Genomic DNA, 21,074 nt, shown 5'->3' on the forward strand with positions numbered 1-21,074 from the left:
GAAGCCTCTTGCCCCAAAGCTACATCAGGCCCAGATGAGTCTGAGAGTGATGCTCCCAGCAGAGCCTCATTGAAAGTCCTTGTGGTGGCACGGGGCAGAAACAAGAATTTTGTAAGGTGCGACTCAGTCCCAGGGAAGTAGCAAGGATTTTTTTAGGTTTTTTTTTTTAAAGGGGAATGTGCTCCAATTTAAAGCCGGCTGCAAAAGCAGGGAGACTGCCGCCTCTTCCCTTCTGTCCTGCTCAGGCAGAGCGAGGTGGGGCAGCTCTTGGAGCTGTCCTTAAAGCTGGCTGCAAAAGCAGGGGGCTGCCGTCTCTTCCCTTCCATCCTGTCCTGCTTGGGCAGAGCAGGTTGAGAAGCAGAGAGATGGTGTCAAGAGTCACTCCATCTTTGTTCCTCTTGCCATATGTATCTAAACAGTTAACAACTATACAATGCTAACGCTTTGTACTCTGCTATGCTGGCTTTGAAGCATCCCTGCTGCTTAGCGAGAGGGAGGGTGGCATGTCTGGGAACTGGCTAGTTACTAGTTACTATGCAACCAAGGTCAGGGGAGCTGGAGGAGATGTAACCAAGGGGTGATAACGAACAGCTGGGGTGATGACTGAATAGTAGTGAACCCGCGCAAAATCCTCGCTTTTTGCTTTTCCGAGCCGGGGGGATCGGAAGGAGCTTCAAAAATTTGTGGAACTGAATTTACACTGGGGTTTTATATGCCCTGACAAATCCCCCCATGCCGCCCCAGTACTCTTCAGAAAGAAGGATGGCAGTTTGTGGCTTTGTACTGACTTTCGCGGGTTAAACACGATTTCTATAAGTAACACGTACCCTATTCCGTTCATTCGGGATCTGTTGGGGGAGGTATCCCAAGGGAAAGTTTTTACCAAGCTTGATCTCCAGGACGTGTACTTCCGGGTGCGCATCAAGGAGGGAGACGAGTGGAAAACTGCATTTAACACCCCGCTCGGACAATTTGAATATTCAGTCATGCCATTCGGCCTCAAAGGGGCCCTGGGAGTGTTCATAACTTGATTGATGAAGTGTTGCACAAGTACCTCTATAGGGGTGTGGTTTGCTACCTGGATGACATGTTAATATATCCCCAGGACCTTCCCTCACACACTCAACTAGTGAGGGAGGTGCTCCAAACTGTGTTTGCCAAGCTGTCCAAGTGCGAGTTCCACAAAACAGAACTTGATTTCCTAGGATACTGCATCTCCACGGGGGGAGGGGGGGTTGAGGATGGACCTGAATAAAGTACAAGCAGTGATTGACTGGGAACCTCCCTGAACTTGCAAACAGCTCCAGAGTTTCCTGGGGTTCGCAAATTTTTATAGGGTGTTCATCAATAACTTTGTCGAGGTCACCCTGCCCCTCACAGAACTGCTAAAAACAAAAGGGAAGGGAGCTAGAGGAGATGTAACCAAGGGGTGATAACAAACACCTGGGGTGATGACTGAATAGTAGTGAACCCGCGCAAAATCCCCGCTTTTGCTTGGCGCACTTGGCTTGAATTATAACGGTCAGGGCAAGGGGTTATAAGAGCAAGGAACTAGCGGGAGAGCCAGTTCCGACAATGCCTGTATCTGCCTATGATGCTGGAATAAAGATCTTGAACTTTACTTGTCTTTTCCTTGCCTCTGGTTCTGACAGATGGGGCTGGCAGCCCCTGCTTCAAAGCTGGCTGCAAGAGCACAGAGACCTGCCAACTCTTCTCTTCTGGGAACAGAGGTGGGGCTGGCAGAGGCAGGGCTGCCGTGGCTGCCTCTCACCCTCTTGTGGTTGGGGGCCCTGAGTTGGGGGCCCCTGCCGGAAGTCCAGGGGTGGGACCCCGTTGCCCTGGGCCTGCTCAGTCCTGAGTGAGAGAAAAACCTTTTCTCTCAGGGTTGAGGTCCTGATGTTTCACTGAGGAGATGTTGTGATCTGTGAGGCAGAAGGCAAGAGAGCATCGCTGAAGCACTCTCTAATGGAAGGAAGTGGGGCCCCAAAGGCAGAGCAGAGACAATTCAAAACAGCCAAGGTGGAAATCGTTCCAGTGGACTTGCAGTAGGAAGAGGGAGACTTAATTGCACATGCTGGGAGACAGACAGAGAGAAGCAAGAGGGAGTTCAGGATGTCAGACATTGTAACTCAACCTTATATTTCTAGTAATAGATGTACTTGCTTGATCTAACTAACTCCATTTTGTAGGCTGCTACAACCTCACCCTCTACTAATCCTGGGAACAGAAACATGCATTTCGAACCAAAGCAATTGCTAACCGCAAGGGGAGGAATTTCTCACTTGGTACAAAGAACATCTGGGGCCTTTGAAGCTCGCAGGCCCCAAGGTAACCAGCAGGGTGCATCCCCTGGGAAGGAGATAAGGGAGTATGGGAAGCGTCAACTGTCTCCAAGAGTGTGAGAATGGTTTTATTGTTATGTTCCTCTGTGATGTACAAAAACCCGAGGCTTAGCCTTGGAGAGTATCAAATGCAATCTGCTTCTATACCAGACCGCTTGTTCTCAAATAAAGGGATTAATTTTGAAACAAAATGATTCGTTCTTGTTTGAAGTTCCAAAGTCTGACATTTTGAGTTTGATCCCTTTGGAGCTTATCCGAACTGGGTACTTCGGCTGGATGGCCGCCAAGGCACCAGATAACAAAGAGCCCACCGAACCGACAGAAGAATTGACTGTTCCGCGGGGAGTGACTGTGACCCGGCGGAGGGTGAAATCCCTGGTGCACTTCTCGACGCTCTTCCATACCCCGAAGCAGTGAAAGCCGTGGACCTCGACAGCCCTGATGGATGAGGTGGCAGGGCACTACACCACCCTGCTGACCGGCGCGGGGGCCGAAGGGGAAGAAGCAGCAGCAGGAACCGGGTCGGGGAGAAACCCAGAGGAAGGGAATGGCCAGGTTCCCCGAGGAGGCGAGGAGACAAAACTCCTGCAGAATGAGATGTTCCTCTGGGTGAGGGAAATCCACAATGAGGTCCAGGCGAGCCACATACAACTCACCCGAGAGCTGCAGAGGCAGCTGGACGTGATCCGGGAGCAGATCCGAGCAGCACCAGCTCTGTGGGATGGGGCGAGGGGCCAGGAGCTGCAAATCACCTTCAACGGGGATCCGGAGGAGGTGGAATACTTCACGATCCAGTGCAACAGCTACATGACCCACTGGGGGTAACTTTCCCCCGGAAGCAAGCCGGGTCGACTACCTCGCCTCTAAGCTAAAGGGGGCCGCGAGGAAGTGGTTCGTGAGCATATATGCAACCCAGGGCCCTGCACTAGCTACGGTGGCAGACTTCCTACAAGTGATGCTGCGTCAATACGGAGACCCGCTCCAAGAGGTGAAGGCCCTAGCCACACTGAGGGGGATTGAACAAGGGTCGAGAACGATCCGGGAGTACGCGGCCGACTTCCAGGCACACTGCGCCAAAGTGAGGGGCTGGAGTGAACGCATGAAGTACAAGGCCTTCCAAAACGGCCTCAACGCCAACATCCTCGACTGCTGCTACTCTCAGGGGCGGCCGGACACGCTGGTGGGTCGGATCCAGTTGGCTGGGGAGGTGGAAACCAACCTCCAGCACATCGTGCTTCGGCGCCAACAGCAGCTGGCGGGAAAAGGGGGCCGAACAGCGAAGACCCCCATGAAACCAGAAGCCAAGAAGGCGCCCACCCCGTTAGCCAGCTCCACCCCAACCATGGGGCGGAGGTGCTTTCGGTGTGGAGACCCAGGGCACCTGGCGGCCAACTGCCCGGAGAAAGCGCGCACCCCCCAACAAGCGGCGAAGCCCACAGCTGGAACCCCGAAGAAAACGGGAGGCAAGCTGAAAGAGCCCGGTCGGGGCAACACCGCCACGTCGGTGGCGATCGACGAGGATATTATAACAGTCGAGGACTCGGGCAAAGAGTCCTGGGACCCCGACTCGACGGGAAATGACAGCGACCTGCACTGAAGGGTGCCAAGCGGCAGGTCGTGGAGCTGACGGCCCCATTGAGGGTGAGGATAACGAGGGAGTTGCTTTTTATGCCTGTGACTTTACTGAACCCCAAATTAAAGAGATTCATGCACACCTGAGCCTTAGTCGACTCGGGCTGCACCCAAGAAATTATCACCCCCCACCTAGTCGAGGCCCTGGGGCTAGTGAAGGTCCCCCTTCCACACCCCATCAAATTCGAACAAATGGATGGGACAGCCATGCAGGGGAAACCGTGCACCGAGGAAACCCAAGCGGTGCCGGTTGGGACCTTAGGCCACTGGGGGGTGGAAATTTTCGTGGTGGCCCCCTCCTCATCGTTTGACGTGGTGGTTGGAGTGGGCTGGCTGGCTAGACATCAACCAGACATCCAGTGGGAGGCCCAGACCATAGATTTCACCGACTGGCGGTGCACCCACCACCACTGGTGGGCGGAGTGGGGCCCCAACCCGCCTCCGCAGAACAAAAAGATCTGCGTGACTGTGGAAGAAGTCAAATCAATCCCCAAAGAGTACCGGCACTTGAGGCGAGTGTTCAGTGAAGAGGAAGATAATGAGCTGCCGCCCCATAGGGACACGGACTGTGCCATTGAACTGATCCCAGGGCAGGAGCTTCCCCGGGCAAACCTGTACTCTATGGGGTGGGCGGAGAAGGATGAACTGAGAAAATTCATAGACAAAAATCTGAAGCAGGGGTTCATCAGGACCGCTATGGCGCCCCACGCTGCCCCGGTCCTCTTCAGGAAGAAGGACGGGAGCCTGAGACTTTGCACTGACTTTCGAGGAATTAATGGGATTTCCATGTCCAACGCGTACCCCATCCCACTAATTAAGGACTTGTTGAGCACGGTGTCGGAAGGGAAAGTGTTCACAGAGCTTGACCTCCGAGACGCGTACTTTAGAGTCAGGATAAAAGAAGGGGATGAGTGGCACTGGATCTACGTCTTGTCCTTATATCTGCTTGACAGAGTGTTGGTGGCATCCTGCATCATTGACTCATGCAGTGGAACAGTGTCTGAGCAGGAAGTCTATGTCAGAGGTAGGTGACACCCCCTTCCTGTCCAAGGACCTTGCCCCCAAGTGTTCTGCACAGGGGCTCCTCCGAAGCGAGCAGGGCAAAGTCCCGTGGCACTCCTGGGCTACTGTGGCCAGTGCCGTCTGAAGCAACGTGGCCTGCAGGGCTGAGTCTGTCATTGTCTCTCAGACCACAGTCAGCCTGAGTCCAGGGTGCACTGGCAGGCCCACTCCATTTTTTTTTGTCGGCCAGCACAGCAACAGTTCATTGGTAGATGGTGCATTTTTCCCCCTTTGTGGAAGGTTATTTTTCCCGCAAGATGGGCAGAAGGTCACCTGCCTCTGGTCTGTGTGTGTGGGTGCCTACTTATAGGCAGTGTATGTGTGTGTGTGTGTGTGTGTGTGGTGCTCTGATAGAGGAAGTCCTTGGATGGTGCGGCCTCTTCTAAACTGGCTTCTGTTAGAATCGCAACTGGAAACTGTCAGGAGGGTTGTCCCATCCTCTTTGTACTAATCCCTGTTGTTGTTCATGCCCTACAAAGTTAATATTGCTCCTCCTCTCATTCAGCTCCTGGGAACTGGGAAGTCTTTAAGATAAATGTTCTTGGCAAGCAGCTCTCTCCTCTGCAGTTTACCTTTAAATGTTAACGACCAGCTTTTTCTCTGAGGGCACACAACACTTCTCTTGGACTCCATCTGGAAGATATTAGCCAAGATGTTATAAACGGAGGATACCAGTCTCTCTCTCCAAATGATGTTTATCTCTGTGCAACTCAGTCTCTGGTAGTTCAACCTGGTCCATAGCTTCAGCCCCTGTTTTGCAAGACATAGATCCAGTGCCTTGGCTGCTTGAGGCAGAGTGGAGACTTACTGATTGAGGAGGAGGAGGACTGTAAGTTGTCTAATGCTGGGATGGATGATGCCCTAAGACAAAGGAGAAAGAACAGGCTCTTTGTCTAGTCTCTTCTGCCTCTCCCCTTGTAAGAAGAAGGACACCCTGAGTCCATTACCATCATCCAAGGACCTCATGTCTTGTCTTTCTGTTGCCCTCCTAAGACCCCTTATCCACCATCTATACTCCAGATTGACATATTGTGGATCTGGGGGCTTGTCTTTCATTGGAAGGTTTCTACCCTTTTGGAACTTTTGGACGAAGATGACTTTCACTGCTTGGGTTGTCTCTGTTGTTCAGCCTGACTGTTTGCTATAGCTTTCCTCACTGTGTTTTAGGGACTCCCTCAGGCCCAATCCCTTTTTTGTTGTTCAGTCACACAGTTGAGTCTGACTCTTTGTCACCCCATGGACAAAGTCACGTCAGGCCCTCCTGTCTTCCACCATCCTCTGAAGTCTGCTCAAATTTGTGTTTGTTACATTAGTAACGCTGTCCAGCCATCTCATCTTTTGCCGTCGCCTTCTTCTTTTGCCTTCTGTCTTTCCCAGCATCAGGATCTTCTCCATTACGTGCTCCCTTCTCATTTGGTGGCCAAAGTATTTGAGCTTCAGCTTCAGCATCTGACCTTCCAGGGAACAGTCAGGGTTGATTTCCTTTAGGACTGACTGATTTGATCTTCTTTCAGTTCAAGGGACTCTTAAGAGTCTTCTCCAGCACCACAGCTCAAAAGCATCAATTCTTCTGCGCTTGGCCTTTCTTATGGTCTAACTCTCACAGCCATACATTACTACTGGGAATACCATTGCTTTGACTATACGAACTTTTGTTGGCAGGGTGATGTCTCTACTTTTTATTATACTGCCCAGGTTCGCCATAGCTGTTCTCCCAAGGAGCAAACGTCTTTTAATTTCATGGCTACAATCACCATCTGCAGTGATCTCGGATCCCAGAAAAAAAAATAGAATAAATCGAAAATAAATAAGTCAGTCACTATTTCCATGTCTTCCCCTTCTATTTGCCAAGGAGTGATAGGGCTGAATGCCATGATCTTAGATTTTTTGATGTTGAGTTTCAAGCCTACTTTTCACCCTCAACAAGAGGTTCTTTAGGTCCTCCTCACTTTCTGCTATTAGAGTGGTGTCATCTGCATATCTGAGGTTGTTGCGGTTTTTCCCGACAATCTTAATTCCGGCTTGTGCTTTATCCAGGCCGGCATTCCGCATGATGCCCTCTGCATATAAATTAAATGAGCAGGGTGACAATATACATCCTTGTTGATCTCCTTTTCCTATTATAAACCAATCAGTTCCATATCCCGTTCTGACAGTTGCTTCTTGACCCTTATACAGGTTTCTCAGAAGACATGTAAGGTGGTCTGGTACTCCCATCTCTTTAAGGACTTGCCATAGTTTGTTGTGATCCACACGATCAAAGGCTTTAGCATAGTCAATGAAGCAGAAATAGATGTTTTTCTGATACTCCCATGCTTTCTCCATAATCCAGTGAATGCTGGCAATTTGATGTCTAGTTCCTCTACCTCTTCGAAACCCAGCTTGAACTTCTGGTGGTTCCCGATCTACATACTGCTGAAGCCTAGCTTGTAGGATTTTTAACATGACCTTGCTGGCATGTGAACTGAGTGCAATGGTGCGATAGTATGAACATTCCTTGGCATTACCCTTCTTTGGGACTGGAATATAAACTGACCTTTTCCAATTCTATGGCCACTGTTGCGTTTTCCAAATTTGCTACCCCTCGGGAGCCAAGCTTCCAAATCCTTTGGCTACTGTTAAATAGCAGGTTGGATACATGAAGATGCTTGGTTGCAGTGAATCAAAGCTCTTTATTGTGATTACAAAATGGCAACAGTGAAACTTAGACTCCTGTACTTGGCCAATGGGGCCAACACTCCAAAGTTCCCGCACTAAGTTGCCATGGGTCATTTGAGCCAGCAGGGGGCTGGTGATTGGTCCGGGGAAGCAGAGATTTGGATCCTGCTTCCCATTGTTCCCAGTCCCCAAGCTCAGTCCTAAAGGCTCCAATGAGCCAAGCAGGAACTAAAAGCCCTCGTCAAACACAAAGTCACACTTACACAAGAGCTACCTGGCCATTCTCTTCTGCCTACCTCTACGGATTCTCTGCCTACATCAGTCTACATCTCCGATCCCCCTGAGGCTGGGCAAGGCTTCTATTCCTCCTACTTCTTGTGGGTTGTGTGTGGCATCCCACAACTGGTGGTCGGGGCATCCCGATGGCCACAGCAGCAGTTGAGGGGAGCTCTGCTCTCCTGAGCCCAGCCAGGGAATGGTGGACCCACTGGTGGCCTGTCCGTGGTGCCCAAACCCTGCCATGGGGCTCGGGGGCACCTCTGCCCTGTATGGGCTCCCCAACCCCCACTGGGGTGTTTTCAGAATGGACAGGGTGGTCTGCTTGCCAGAATGGCTCAAATGCAGCAGAGCCCCTGTGGGGCTGAGTGAAGTCAGCAGATGCCTGCCCCCAGCCCAGCTGCCAGAGCCACTCAGAGGGGTCAGCGAGGCTGCTGCCATGACGCTGGGCACATCTGGGACCACTGTGCCCCCCCCTCGGCCACTCTGTTTCCCACACTGCATAGGGGAAGGAGCAGCAGTGGCAGCAGAGCTAGGGATTCCTGTCAGGTGAGATGGCTCAGGTGTGCCATTTTCGCAAGAAGAGTGGGTGGGTGGGGGTTCATGGAAGGGATGCACATCCCTGTGGAAGACCAATCCCCCCCCAGCGCAGGCCCCCTGCATCCACCCCATGAAAGGGCACAAGGCCCCAGGATGTGTGGGCATTTGTGGAACCTGGCTCCCGAGGGGCAGCCGTGGCATTTCCCATCATGGTTGGGGTCACGCCCTGTGGGGCCAGCAGGGAAAGAGACCAATCCCAGCTGGGGTCTGAGTTGGAAAGACGAGAGGGCAAGTCCAGTCCAAGGTCAGAATCAGCAGTGCAGAACAGGAACCAATAAAGAGCGTCCAAAACACAAAGCAAGAACAGAGGCCTTCGCAGCCAGAAGTCAGGGAGCTGAAGGATCAGGTTTCAAAGCCAGCCAAGGTGGATGGAGGCACAAAACAAGATAGACATGTTGCCTCCAGGGAGGCCCCAGTCCCGAGCAGGGAATAAATGGAGCTCTTGTGGTGCTCCAATTAACAGCAGAGAAACTCAGGGCTAATCAAATGCCTTTCCTTTGGCATGTGTCCTTCCTCCGAGCTGCTAAGTCACAGCGCAGCCATTCCCTTGATGGCACCATAGTGGAGGAGAGTCAGCCGGGCTCCCTGCTTGCAGCTGGGTTTGCCCCTCCTCCTCCTCGTCCTCTGTGGCTGGATCAAGGGTGGGGCTCCTGAGTACTCGAGGGGCCAGCTGTAAGCTTCGATACCAGCCCGTCCTTGTCACCCATGACGGTTGGTGTGCTGCTGGAGGGCCACCTGCAAGGGCCTGTCAGGTGCAGCTCCCATTGCTCGTGCTGGGGATGGCCAGTGCTGCCCAGTCTCTGCCCTTTGAGCCCCTTAGCTGCTTGGCTAGTCCTTTGGGTGGCTGGTCTCTGGGGGGTCAGGTGGGGCTGGGTTGACCAGGGGTCGTTTTGTAGAAAAACAGGTGGTGGAGCTCATCCAGGGATAGTTATGCAGCTGCACCTACTATTCAATGGACAAGGAGGTGGAATTTCCAGAAAGGTTCAAGAGCTGTGCTCCTGTGAGCTCCCACTGAATTCGAGGCCTGGGGTCAACCATATCCACTCTCTGGCACTTTTGGCTATCAATTGGGCCTCATGGTCATGGTGAGCCTTTAGGCCCACAGCTCTGGTCCAGCCATGGGTCCAGCACTCCTGGTCGGACCAGGCCAGGCCACTGGGTCAGCCACCTCCCACACAGCACAGCCGGAGGAAAAAAGAGGAGGAGGAGGAGAGGGAGGGAATGGACAGAAGTATGTTGCCCTCTGTGATGGACGAGCAGCAAGAAAACAACCTGGAGGCGAAGGAGTCGACACAGTTCCCAGAAGAGACATCCATGGCACTCGAGCAACAGCGTAGTCCTGAAAGCCCTGATGTAAGGAAGAGGAAACAGATGAATTTGAAGAAGGTGTGAGGGGAAGCTACAGAATGGGAGGAAAACTGGAGAAGGAACTTGAAAATTCAGTTTACTCGCCTGAGGAAGTACCATGAGAACAGGTATCAGAACATATAAAGAAGTAGTATGAAGCAGAAAGTGTCTTGGGGGAGAAATGGCTATTTTAGTGGAAGTATTCATGCTCTGTATTCAGAACTGATTTAATATCCAAAGGTGGTTGCCATGCATATAATCAGTTAATCGGAATGTTATTATGGAATTAGTATTGGAAGAATACCTGAACAGTCGTTCTCATCCCTGAGGGCATAGTAGGTCTGCCAAAGTTTGTCTTCTAGTGTAACTGATTTTACCTATCTGCCCTTTTTTTTTGTTACATGGTTTTAGGAAGGTGAGTCCTCTGTTATTGCCCCCCCCCCAGATTGCATTTGAATTGGGGGTGGTATGCCTATTGCTCTGGTCTCTTCCACACACACACCCATAGTTGGTATGTGACTTTGGAGTCTTCTCTTTTTCTTTGTTGATACATTCCAGGTACTTCAGGGAGGTAGGGTGTAGAAAAGGTTCCCCCACTGGAGAGCCAGTTTGGTGTAGTGGTTAAGTGTGCGGACTCTTATCTGGGAGAACCGGGTTTGATTCCCCACTCCTCCACTTGCACCTGCTAGCATGGCCTTGGGTCAGCCATAGCTCTGGCAGAGGTTGTCCTTGAAAGGGCAGCTGCTGTGAGAGCCCTCTTCAGCCCCACCCACCTCACAGAGTGTCTGTTGTGAGGGAGGAAGGTAAAGGAGATTGTGAGCCACTCTGAGACTCTTCGGAGTGGAGGACAGGATATAAATCCAATATCTTCTACTGTGGTAGGGGGTAGTTTCCAAAGTATTTTATGGGGGTAGTTTTTGATTAAACCTGGGATGTAATGTTGACCTTTTTTGCCCCGATTCTTTGGTGATATTTCATTTGATTGTGTAACTGTGTTTTATGGGTTTTATTGTTGGTTTATCTTATATCCCAAAATATTAAAAAAAAATGGAATGATACATATAAGAATTTTTCCTGGCTCCTCCTTTCCTCCCTTAGTTTGTATGCGAAGCTGGAGTTGTTTCCCCTTTCTTTAGGGAATTGGGAGGGGGGGGGTAGAGGTCTCCCCCCTGTGCTGTGGAGTCGATTTCAAAACATTCCATGGAAGGGAACTTTCTGATCAAACTTGAGTTGTAATGTTGACCCTCTCTGCCCTGATTCTTTGGTGATATTGCCCCCAAGACTGTAAAAGTCTTCATTTTTATGAATTTCACTGTTAAAATTTACACCACATCCAAGATTTTTTGATTTTTCCTTCCCCCCCCTTCTATGGAGTGATATATATGTGACAGATTCTAAATACATTTTATTTAAAAAATAAGAAAAGAAAAATTTAATGCAGCCTGGAGCCAATAGTGATGCAATGGTACAAAATACAAAGTACCCTTCCCCTTTTATGGTGGGCACCAGGATGGGACCATCAGGGCGAGGGGAAAGACTGGGCATTTGACCACAGGAGGGGGTTTGAAATGACCCCAAATTCAAATGTGTCGGCGAATACAAGTGTTGCAGCAAGAAGAAGAAGAAGAGCTGGATTTATACTCTGCCCTTCACTCAGAGGGCCTTCCAGTCACCTTCCCTCCCTCTCCCCACAACAGACAGACACCCTGTGAGGCAGGTGGGGCTGAGGGAGTTCTTTGAGAACTGCTCTTGAGAGAACAGCTCTGAGAGGATTGTGACTGAGGTCCTTTTAGAGAGTGCTGCACCCCCTTGTGAGGCCTCATGAATAAGCTTTCTAATGGGAATGGAATAACCTCCCCTTCTTTATTGTGAGTTGCAGGATTCTGCTCCATCAGTTTTTCTGTAGTATCCATCTCATGGACTTTCGTTTCAAGATGTGCTTTGTCAAATGGAGATGTTCCCATTTTCTTACTGTTATTTTGTGGGGTTTTTTTAAATATCTCCTCCCCTGAAGTCCACTCTCTCTGGCAGTGCTCCAAAGGAAGCTTAATTCCTTTACCTCTGGCTGCAGATGACTCAGGGAGTTACTTTAACTTTCAGTGAAGGGATTAGAATCAGTGAAGGGACCAGCAGGAGCAGCAGAACTGATTTTTATACTCTGCATTTCTCAAGGCGGCTTCCAACTCCTTCCCCTCCTCTCCCCACAACAGACACTCTGTGAGGCAGGTGGGGCTGAGTGAGCTCTCTGAGAGAACTGTGCCTGCCCCAAGGCCACCCAGCCAGCTTCATGCGGAGGAATCAAATCTGGTTCTCCAGATGAGTCTGCTCTTCTTAACCACTACCCGACTTGGGCGTTAATGTTTCTCTTTGTGGAGAATTTTCCAAAAGAAGATAGAACTTTAATATGGTACTTGCTCTCAGCTGCTAGGACATTGTATGCGCAGTTGTGGAAGCAAGAAAAAATACCAGAAAAATGGGACTGGACTTTAAAAGTTATGTCATGGAGTGAAATGGATAAGCTAACAAGAAAATTAAGAGACTGCGATTTAGAACTCTTTAATCGGGAGTGGAAGAAATTCAGAAGATATGTAGAAAAAGAGTGGAAAATAAAAGGACACTGGACAATTTTTGAAGATTAAGACCTTTAAGACAAGAATATAACTTTTGAAGGGGTTTTTTTTTTCTTTCTTAATCAATTTTTGTTTTTTCTTGATAGTTAAAGGTACCTTTAATATCTGTTTTCTAAAAAATAACACTGGCGGGGGTCAATTATTGGGGGGTGGGGTGGGAGGAAAGTAAGATGTGGGGTAGAATGATGCTTTCATCTTAAGGCTTTTTTTATAAGCTGTAGAAATAGTTCTACTACCATATGTTACTAATAAAATTGTTTATACATAAATGTTTCTCTTTGCAATTTTCAAAGGAGATGCCTGAAGGTGGATCAAACCCTCTTCTATCTGACTGGAGCTTTGCCTTTCACTTCTAGCATTTTGAAAGGCCAAATGTCAAAAAGGATGGCTATGAGGCAGCAAGAGAGTTCTCTCAGTGTTTCTACAAGATGCTTGTACAATGACACCATTTCCCCTTAACTCATCATGTGCCACCAAAATTAAGGAGGAAAACTTAGGGCTATGGGCAAAGAGAACTAACTGAACCATCCTTAGAGGCGCCTGGAATTCTATTAAAATAACACAGGTCAATAGTGGCAGGGTGTCTAGTTAGCAACAGCACAAATGTCCTTTAACCATCCATCTATTATCCCATTGAATGGAAAGGGTGGATCTTGTCCTGACCGGAATGGCCCAGGCAAACCTGATCTTGTTAGAGCTCAGAAGCTAAGCAGGGGGGCCCCAGGAAGTGCTTTGAAGGGGGGCCTCCAAGGAATACCAGGACTGGGATGCAGATGTAGACAATAGGAAGCCACCTCTCTTAAACTTCCCAGGCTCAGCAGGGGTCACCAGAAGTCACCACAGCTTCCAGGCACGCACACCCACACAGAGGATCTTTTTCTTTTAAATGGATCTTCAGTGCCAACTACAAGGGTCTGGGGAAAGGACTTATATTCCCTGTCATCCTCTCCTGTCTCCTGCATCTTGCTGGCTTGCCCTCCCCCATACCTGCAAAGTAGCCAGCAGCCTGTAACTAGAATAAGTAACAATCTTTGCCATCTGTTCTAAAAATGTATTTTACCAATGGCTTTTAATGTAACTGGTTTGTTTTAGCGATGCTGTACATCACACAGAGCCCTGCAGTAGCAAGGATTGGGCGATCCACAAATCAAATGTATAAATAATACACACACTATATTTTCCAGCTCTACATCATGGAGGGTTCCTTTGTCTTTCCTTTTCCTGGGGTTCCTTCAGTCTTATTACCATCCATACCTGTTTCCAGGATACAAGAGGTCCAAAGCTCAAGCCTCTCATAGGTTCTTTTGAAAAGGAGTCTCAACTGTTAGCGTTGTTTAAGAAGAAGAAGAAGAAGAAGATATTGGATTTATATCCTGCCCTCCACTCCGAAGAGTCTCAGAGTGGCTCACCATCTCCTTTCCCTTCCTCCCCCACAACAGACACCCTGTGAGGTGGGTGGGGCTAAGAGAGCTCTTACAGCAGCTGCCCTTTCAAGGACAACCTCTGCCAGGGCTATGGCTAACCCAAGGCCATTCCAGCAGGTGCAAGTGGAGGAGTGGGGAATCAAACCCGGTTCTCCCAGATAAGAGTCCACACACTTAACCACTACACCAAACTGGAGGAGCTAACAACCAGAAGTTTTCTAAGACTAGTCTATCTCCCTACACTTGGGCATTCAAATTAGAATCCACCGCAGGGGACAAAGTGGTGCTGCCATCCATGGCATGAAGAGAGCGCCACCTGCTGTCTTCTTGTAAGTCCTGCAATAGGTGTTGTTTATTGGATGGTTCCACATTGGTTAAAAAATCAGAATCAAATTTACTCAGTTTGCTAACTAAAGGGCTGTAATTATCAAAAGGACACTCTCTTTTGTGACTCATACTAACTCTAACTATAATCTAACCATAAAAAGAATAGAGGGAAGGGGAAAAAGAAATCACCAAGTCTACCCCCTGCAACTCTCTCTGTTCCCTCAGCTCGCCTCCACTCGGGCCAGCGGGCCACTCCCCTGCCGTTGGCTGGCCAGGGACTCCAAAGATGGGTGGGTGGGTGGGCAGCCACCCTCGGCCTCCAGAGCAAGCAAGAGATGGGAAGAACAAACTTCTTTCCCTCCTAACTAGAAAGAAAAACAAAACGATAGGAAGGGAAGAATATCTTCCTAACACTTCCGGAACTGGGCATCACTTGGGAGATTTGGCCTTTTCCGTTATCAGACGGAGGCAGTTAATTAAATAGGAAAGCTGGTGAAGCTGAACAGAGAGGGAGGAAATCCCTCTGCAGCCCCCCTCCTCCCCGGTCCCACTCCCCAAATTCATCATAGTAACTAATAACACAACAAAGAAGGTAAAAGGAAGAGCAACAATGAGTAGAATAAAGTAAAACTAGATAAAATAGGCCAAGCAAACAGTCTGCTCTCAGTGAGGGTGCTTGCCAACTCTCCTAGAAACCAATAAAAAGAAACAACTTTAAAAGAGCTATAATTCAAGGCAGGGAGGTCAGAAGAGATGGAACAGCAGTTTCCAACCACATGAAAGCCCCCTCCACAGAGCAGAGCAGTGCCCTCCCCCCCAGCCCCAAAGGTGCCAAGGAATCAAACCTGGTTCTCCCAGATAAGAGCCTGCACACTTAACCACTACACCAAACTTAATGATAATTTACTTACACCACGCTTCTAATTATAATTTACCATTATTTCAATGTGACAGACTTCACATTTCTGGGATCCAAGTTCATTGCAGATGGTGAGTGTAGCCATGAAATTAAAAGACGTTTGCTCCTTGGGGGAACAGCTATGGCGAAACTGGGCAGTATAATAAAAAGTAGAGACATCACCCTGCCAACAAAATTCCGTATAGTCAAAGCGATGGTATTCCCAGTAGTAATGTATGGCTGTGAGAGCTGGACTATAAGGAAGGCTGAGTGCAGAAGAATAGATGTTTTTGAGCTGCGGTGCTGGAGAAGACTCTTGAGAGTCCCTTAGACTGCAAGAAGATCAGATCAAGGAAATCAACCCTGACTGTTCCCTGGAAGGTCAGATGCTGAAGTTGAAACTCAAATATTTTGGCCACCAAATGAGAAGGGAGCACTCGCTGGAGAAGACCCTGATGCTGGGAAAGACAGAAGGCAAAAGAAGAAGGGGATGGCAAAAGAGGAGATGGCTGGACAGTGTTACTGATGTAACAAACATGAATTTGAGCAGACTTTGGAGGATGATGGAAGACAGGAGGGCCTGGGGTGACTTTGTCCATGGGGTCGCAAAAAGTCAGACTCGACTGTACAACTGAACAACAACAAATTATTTCAATGAATATTTTTAACTGAAAACACATGGCTTTTTTTTAAAACTGTCAGTGGAATTTTACCAAACCAGTTAGGACAGTTTGTCTACTATACTTATAAATGTTTGAGTGTGAGAATTGGGGGAACCAGAAGCTGTAGATGGGAGTGTGTGTGCACCAATGTTCCCTCTAAGCTGTGGAGTCTCATGAGCAAAAATTCTACTTTGTAAGCTACTGGCATTAAAGTTGTGAGCTATTGCAGAAATTAGTTTGTTCTAGGGCCATTTTTTCTGAGCTGAGACAAAAATGTGTGAGCTGGAGGCTAAAAAACTGTGAGGCAGCTCACACCAGCTCAGCTTAGAAGGAACACTGGTGTGCACTCACGCGTGAGCAAAAACTGAGCACAAACATTTGCATCTTCAAGATCAGAGCAAGCCTTTGAAATGTCTATAATTCAGACACCCCCTGCCCCACCCTGAAATCTGACCAGCTGCGTTACATTCTTCAGGTAGATTCTCTTCGGAGAGGTTTTTGAGCAGAATCATTTCCGAACACGGAAGGCCCCCTGAGATCATCCATGCCGACATGAGGAAACACTGCCAGGCCTTTGGTCGTGGGCTCTGCATCTCACTCCAGGCCAAGCCCATCCAACGGGCAGACTTATTCACAGCAACACAAGCTTGCTGCAGCAGTGCCTTTGCATTGGCCACAACAGCTGGGCCACCTCCGGATGCTTCAGTGACCTCCCATGCCTTGTGCTCCAGGAGTGACTTCCCTCTATGCTGTGACGAGTTTTAGCAAATTAAGCCTGCATTAAAGAGACAAGGCATCTCCCTTCGGGCAGCTTGGCAGCCTTTCGGCCCTGCTTTCTGGAGTGGAAGCAGTTTGGATGACTGTCTATTTAAGCCCAACCTGAAGGCTGTTGTTTATTTCAGCGATGTAATCAAATACAGCCTCATTCCAGCTGGCTGATCACCTCTTTTCTGAATCATGAATAGCTGCATGATAGGTAATAGTTCTTATTTTGTCTTAAATAGGATAATAGAACCTGAAGCTAAAACAGATCCCAACTCAGGGGCCATCCTTACTCTATACCACACCCAGGGCTGCCTCACCCGCTAGGCAAACTAGGAACTTGCCTAGGGTGCCAGGAGGGAGGGGGCACTGAATTGGGCTCCTCCCCTGTGCCCATGACAAATGCTTCGTTTGCCTGCCTGCCTCTCTCCATCCCTCCTGCACCTTCCCTTCCCTCCCTCCCTTTCCGCCGTCCCCCTGTGTGATCAGAGAATGCCACGCCAAGGCTTGGCCCTATTGGCTTCGATGTGGCCAGCATCTTATCCTTCTTTGAAGACCATGCTGGAGGAAGCTTCGCTCCCCCTCCCTTCCAGTTCCATAAAGGAGAGGGGTGAAGCCTCTTCCAGTGCATTCTTCAAAGAAGGATAAGAAGCCGGCTGTGTCAAAGCCGGTAGGGCCGAGTCGCACTGTGCTCTGGGGGTTGCACCTAGTTTGCCTGCCTGCCTGCCTCTCCCCCCACTGCCACCACCCCTTCCCGCAAGTAGCCCCGTGCCTTCTGCCTACTCATGAGTAGCCCCCGCGCCTGCCACCTACTCGCAGGGGTACTGGCGAGTAGGCGGCAGGCCTGGTGACTTGGGGCGGGGGCAGAGTTGTGCTGCCTAGGGTGCCAGAAGGGCTAGGGCTAACCCTGACAACATCAGACACTTAAACCAATTTCGCAGTCATTCTTATCCGTTTACTTACATGCTTTTATGTGCCTGTGTTTTTAAGTCTCTTTTTGTGTTATGAAAGGCTCAACACAAACATCTTCTCTCCACCACCCCCTCCTCTTCTTCTGCAGATTGAATGTTCCAGTATAGCTGAATACTCAGAAAAAATAATCAAGGCCAACCGTTTGGATCACAGTAAGACATTTCTAACAAATTTGGTTGTGTCTGTTGTTTGGTTTCTTGTATATCATTTACTTAGCAATATGGGTGTCGGCCTGTTCAGTGAATGAGTTTACTGTACTATAAAACAAGCCCCCCCCCTCCCCGCGCCTTCACTGCCATAGGATCACTACTGTAACTCAAGAGTCACACATCCTTGCATAGCTAGAAGAGAACCTGACCATGGACGCAACAAGACCCTTGCTCAGTCGTCTAAAGGGGCTTGTCTGACAGTGGCCAGCTCGAGAAAGGAAGGAACCCGTCGGCAGGAAGGGGCATGTTTCCCTCTGCTTCTGTGCGCAAAGGTCTGGGGAAGTCACACCCAGCATTTTCACGGAGCATTTCATGTTTTCATCATGACTGCTGTTAATCAGAGTGTGCAAACCTCAAAATCGGATTTGAGGTTTGATCGTCATTTGAACAGTCTGTTGGACTCCTTAATGCCAAAAAGGAAGTTGGTCATAGCCAGGCCTCGGATTCAGTGGGAGCTCACAGGAGCGCAGCTCCTGAACCTTTCTGAGAGTTCCCCCTCCTCCTTCCCACCTTGTCCATTGAATAGTAGGTGCAGCTGCATAACAATCCCTGGATGAGCTCCACCACCTATTTTTCTACAAAACGACCCCTGTCTGGTAGCCACTTCCACTGGCTTAAACAAGAAACAGAGATTTCTTTATTTTGAAAATGTATGTGTCACTTCTCTAGAGGTCTGTACAAGGGGGGGCTTCCAAAATAAAACCACATTCAAGATTTATTTCAATTTATCATAGAATCATAGAGTTGGAAGGGACCTCCAGGGTCATCTAGTCCAACCCCCTGCACGATGCAGGAAACTCACAAACACCTCCCCCCTAAATTCACAGGATCTTCATTGCTGTCAAATATCGTTCCTCTTTGATCAAGAGCTCAAAGCAGTTTACATCAATGTACAATTACATCAATTAAAACAGGTACAAAAATAGCATTGGAAATATCCAATAAAATCCTGTATAGGCATATAAAATAATACAAAGTACATAAAACTATTCTAATTCCAACACTAGAACTGAAAAATGACATCAAATATTGCAATACCCACCAGTCAGCTGTGCCTCACGATACAGAGATATTATGATCCAAAAGCGTGCCAGAATAATTTTGCCTCACGAAATCTTTGGAGCCTCATCCGGCCCTGTTGTGCCAGGGTGTCTTTTGCCAGTGTGTTCCAGAGGGAGGGTGCCACAATGGTGCAGTTTCTCCTCTTGGAGGAAGAAAGCTCTGCTTCCCTGGCTTCCTGGGACTATTGGCAAGACCCACAAAGCTGAACGAGGGGGAAGGATTGTGAGAGGAGAGGTGGCCCCAAAGGTATGAGGGTTCCAGATCATTAAGAGCTTTAAAGGTGAGAACCAACACATTGAATTGGGTCCAGAAGTTACCGGTAGTCAGCGGAGAGTTCCTGAAAGTGTTCCCTTCCAGGTTTGATTGCTGTAACTCACTTAGGGTTGCCAAGTCCAATTAAAGAAAAATCTGGGGACTTTGGGGTGGAGCCAGGAGACATTGGGGGTGGAGCCAGGAACAAGGATGTGACAAGCATAATTGAACTCCAAGGGAGTTCTGGCCATCACATTTATAGGGACAGCAAACCTTTTTAAATGCCTTTCTTCCATAGGAAATAATCAAGGATAGGGGCACCATCTTTTGGGGCTCATAGAATTGGACCCTCTGGTCCAATATTTTTGAAACTTGGGGGGTATTTTGGGGAGAGGCACTAGCTGCTATACTAAAAATCTGGTGCCTCTACCTCAAAAAATAGCTCCCCCAGAGCCCCCAATACCCACGGATCAATTCTCTATTATTCCCTATGGGAATCGTTCTCCATAGGGAATAATAGAGTGCCTAGTAGACATTTCCCTCCCCCCCCACGCTTTCTAAAGGGGGGGAGGGCCTCCATACCAGGGAATCCCCCCTCCCTGCCCCCTCCCTCTCTCTCTCTCACACACACACAAATACTTACCGTACTTGGTCTTCTTCCAGCAGAATGTGCTGGCTGTGAAAACGAAAGTAAGGCTGCACAGGAAAAGAAAGGGAGGGGCCGTTCCTGTTTCCTGTGCAGCTTTAAAAATGGTTCCCAAGCTGTAAAACAACATGATGCTTGCAGGTATGTTCTCTCTCCCCCCGCCCCCAGATTTTTTAAGAGCGGGGGAGGAGGCTGAAAATTTGGGGGTCCCCCGCCAGGGCGGGAGGGTTGGGAAGCCTAAACTCACTTTATGCAGGCTGGCCCTTGTGGCTGATCTGGAAAGTCCAGCTGGTGCAAAACACAGGCCTGTAAAATGGAGCTGTTCCTCCAGACCTTGGGCTGAGGTGGCGGCCGGGCATCCCCTGTAACCATCTGCCCTCCCCTGATGCAGCTGAAGCTACATGGCCCAAATTTACTTTAATCGGACTATTTTTACAGGCTACTGGGACCCAATGGGAACTATGTTACTGTACATTTGAATTGTGTTCTTTTAATGTGGCTTTAATTAATTGTATCGATCTGATTTTTTAATATGACTGTAATCTTCCCTGAGCTCGTGCTGGGGAGGGCAGAATACAAATTCAAATATTTTATTTATTTTTGTGGTTTTTATTCTGCCCTACAACAAGATCAAAATACAGTTAAAATCAATAAATCAACAATTAAAACATTTAAAACATCTAGCTTCAGAGCAGGAGACAAAATGGATTGGATTTAGTAGAGTTCCAAAGCTGGAAGCAGTGGATCAACAGGCTGCCATCAGACTCTAATGGGCCTGTCTAAAGATGGAATGTTTCAGTTCAGGGAGGCTGACTGAATGTGGACGCCCGCTGCCTCCTTCGAAGGCCTGGCGGGACAGTCCTAAGGAACAGCAACAGGTCAGGCAGGGCCCTGATCTCTAGCGGGAGCAGGTTCCCCCAGGCCATGCCAAGGCGGAAAAACCCCGGGCCCTGGTTGACGCTGGGCGGGCATCCCTTGAGTGGGGACAACCAGCAGATGTTGAGTGTAAAGCTCTTTGGGGCACGTATGTGGAGAGGCTGTCCCTCAGCTAGGTCAGTCCCAGCCCACGCAGGGCTTTGAGGGTCAGACCAACATCTTGAAGTGAACCTGGCACTCGATAGGTAGCCAGTGCCAATGGCGTAGCGCCAGTTGAATGCAAGCCCACATAGGCGATGCAGTCAGCAGGCAGGCTGCCGCATCTTGCACCAGCTGGAGTTTCCAGATTAGGCCCAAGGGCAAGCCTGCATAGGGTGAATTGCAGTAGTCCAGTCTGGAAGTGACCATTGCATGGGTCACTGAAGCTAAATCTTGCC

At 49.1% G+C, this 21,074-nt stretch overlaps 1 protein-coding gene across 1 annotated transcript in view; it reads left to right on the plus strand.

The window, feature by feature from the left end:
• Positions 1–21,074, plus strand: part of PRMT8 (protein arginine methyltransferase 8) — a 66,869-nt gene that overhangs the window by 19,111 nt on the left and 26,684 nt on the right. The window contains exon 3 of the mRNA XM_060247269.1: positions 17,681–17,744. Coding sequence (XP_060103252.1) covers positions 17,681–17,744 — 64 coding nt within the window. The remainder of the gene's footprint in view (positions 1–17,680; positions 17,745–21,074) is intronic.

Source organism: Heteronotia binoei, chromosome 9 (assembly GCF_032191835.1).
Source record: "Heteronotia binoei isolate CCM8104 ecotype False Entrance Well chromosome 9, APGP_CSIRO_Hbin_v1, whole genome shotgun sequence".
In the NCBI taxonomy this organism is placed as follows: domain Eukaryota; kingdom Metazoa; phylum Chordata; class Lepidosauria; order Squamata; family Gekkonidae; genus Heteronotia; species Heteronotia binoei.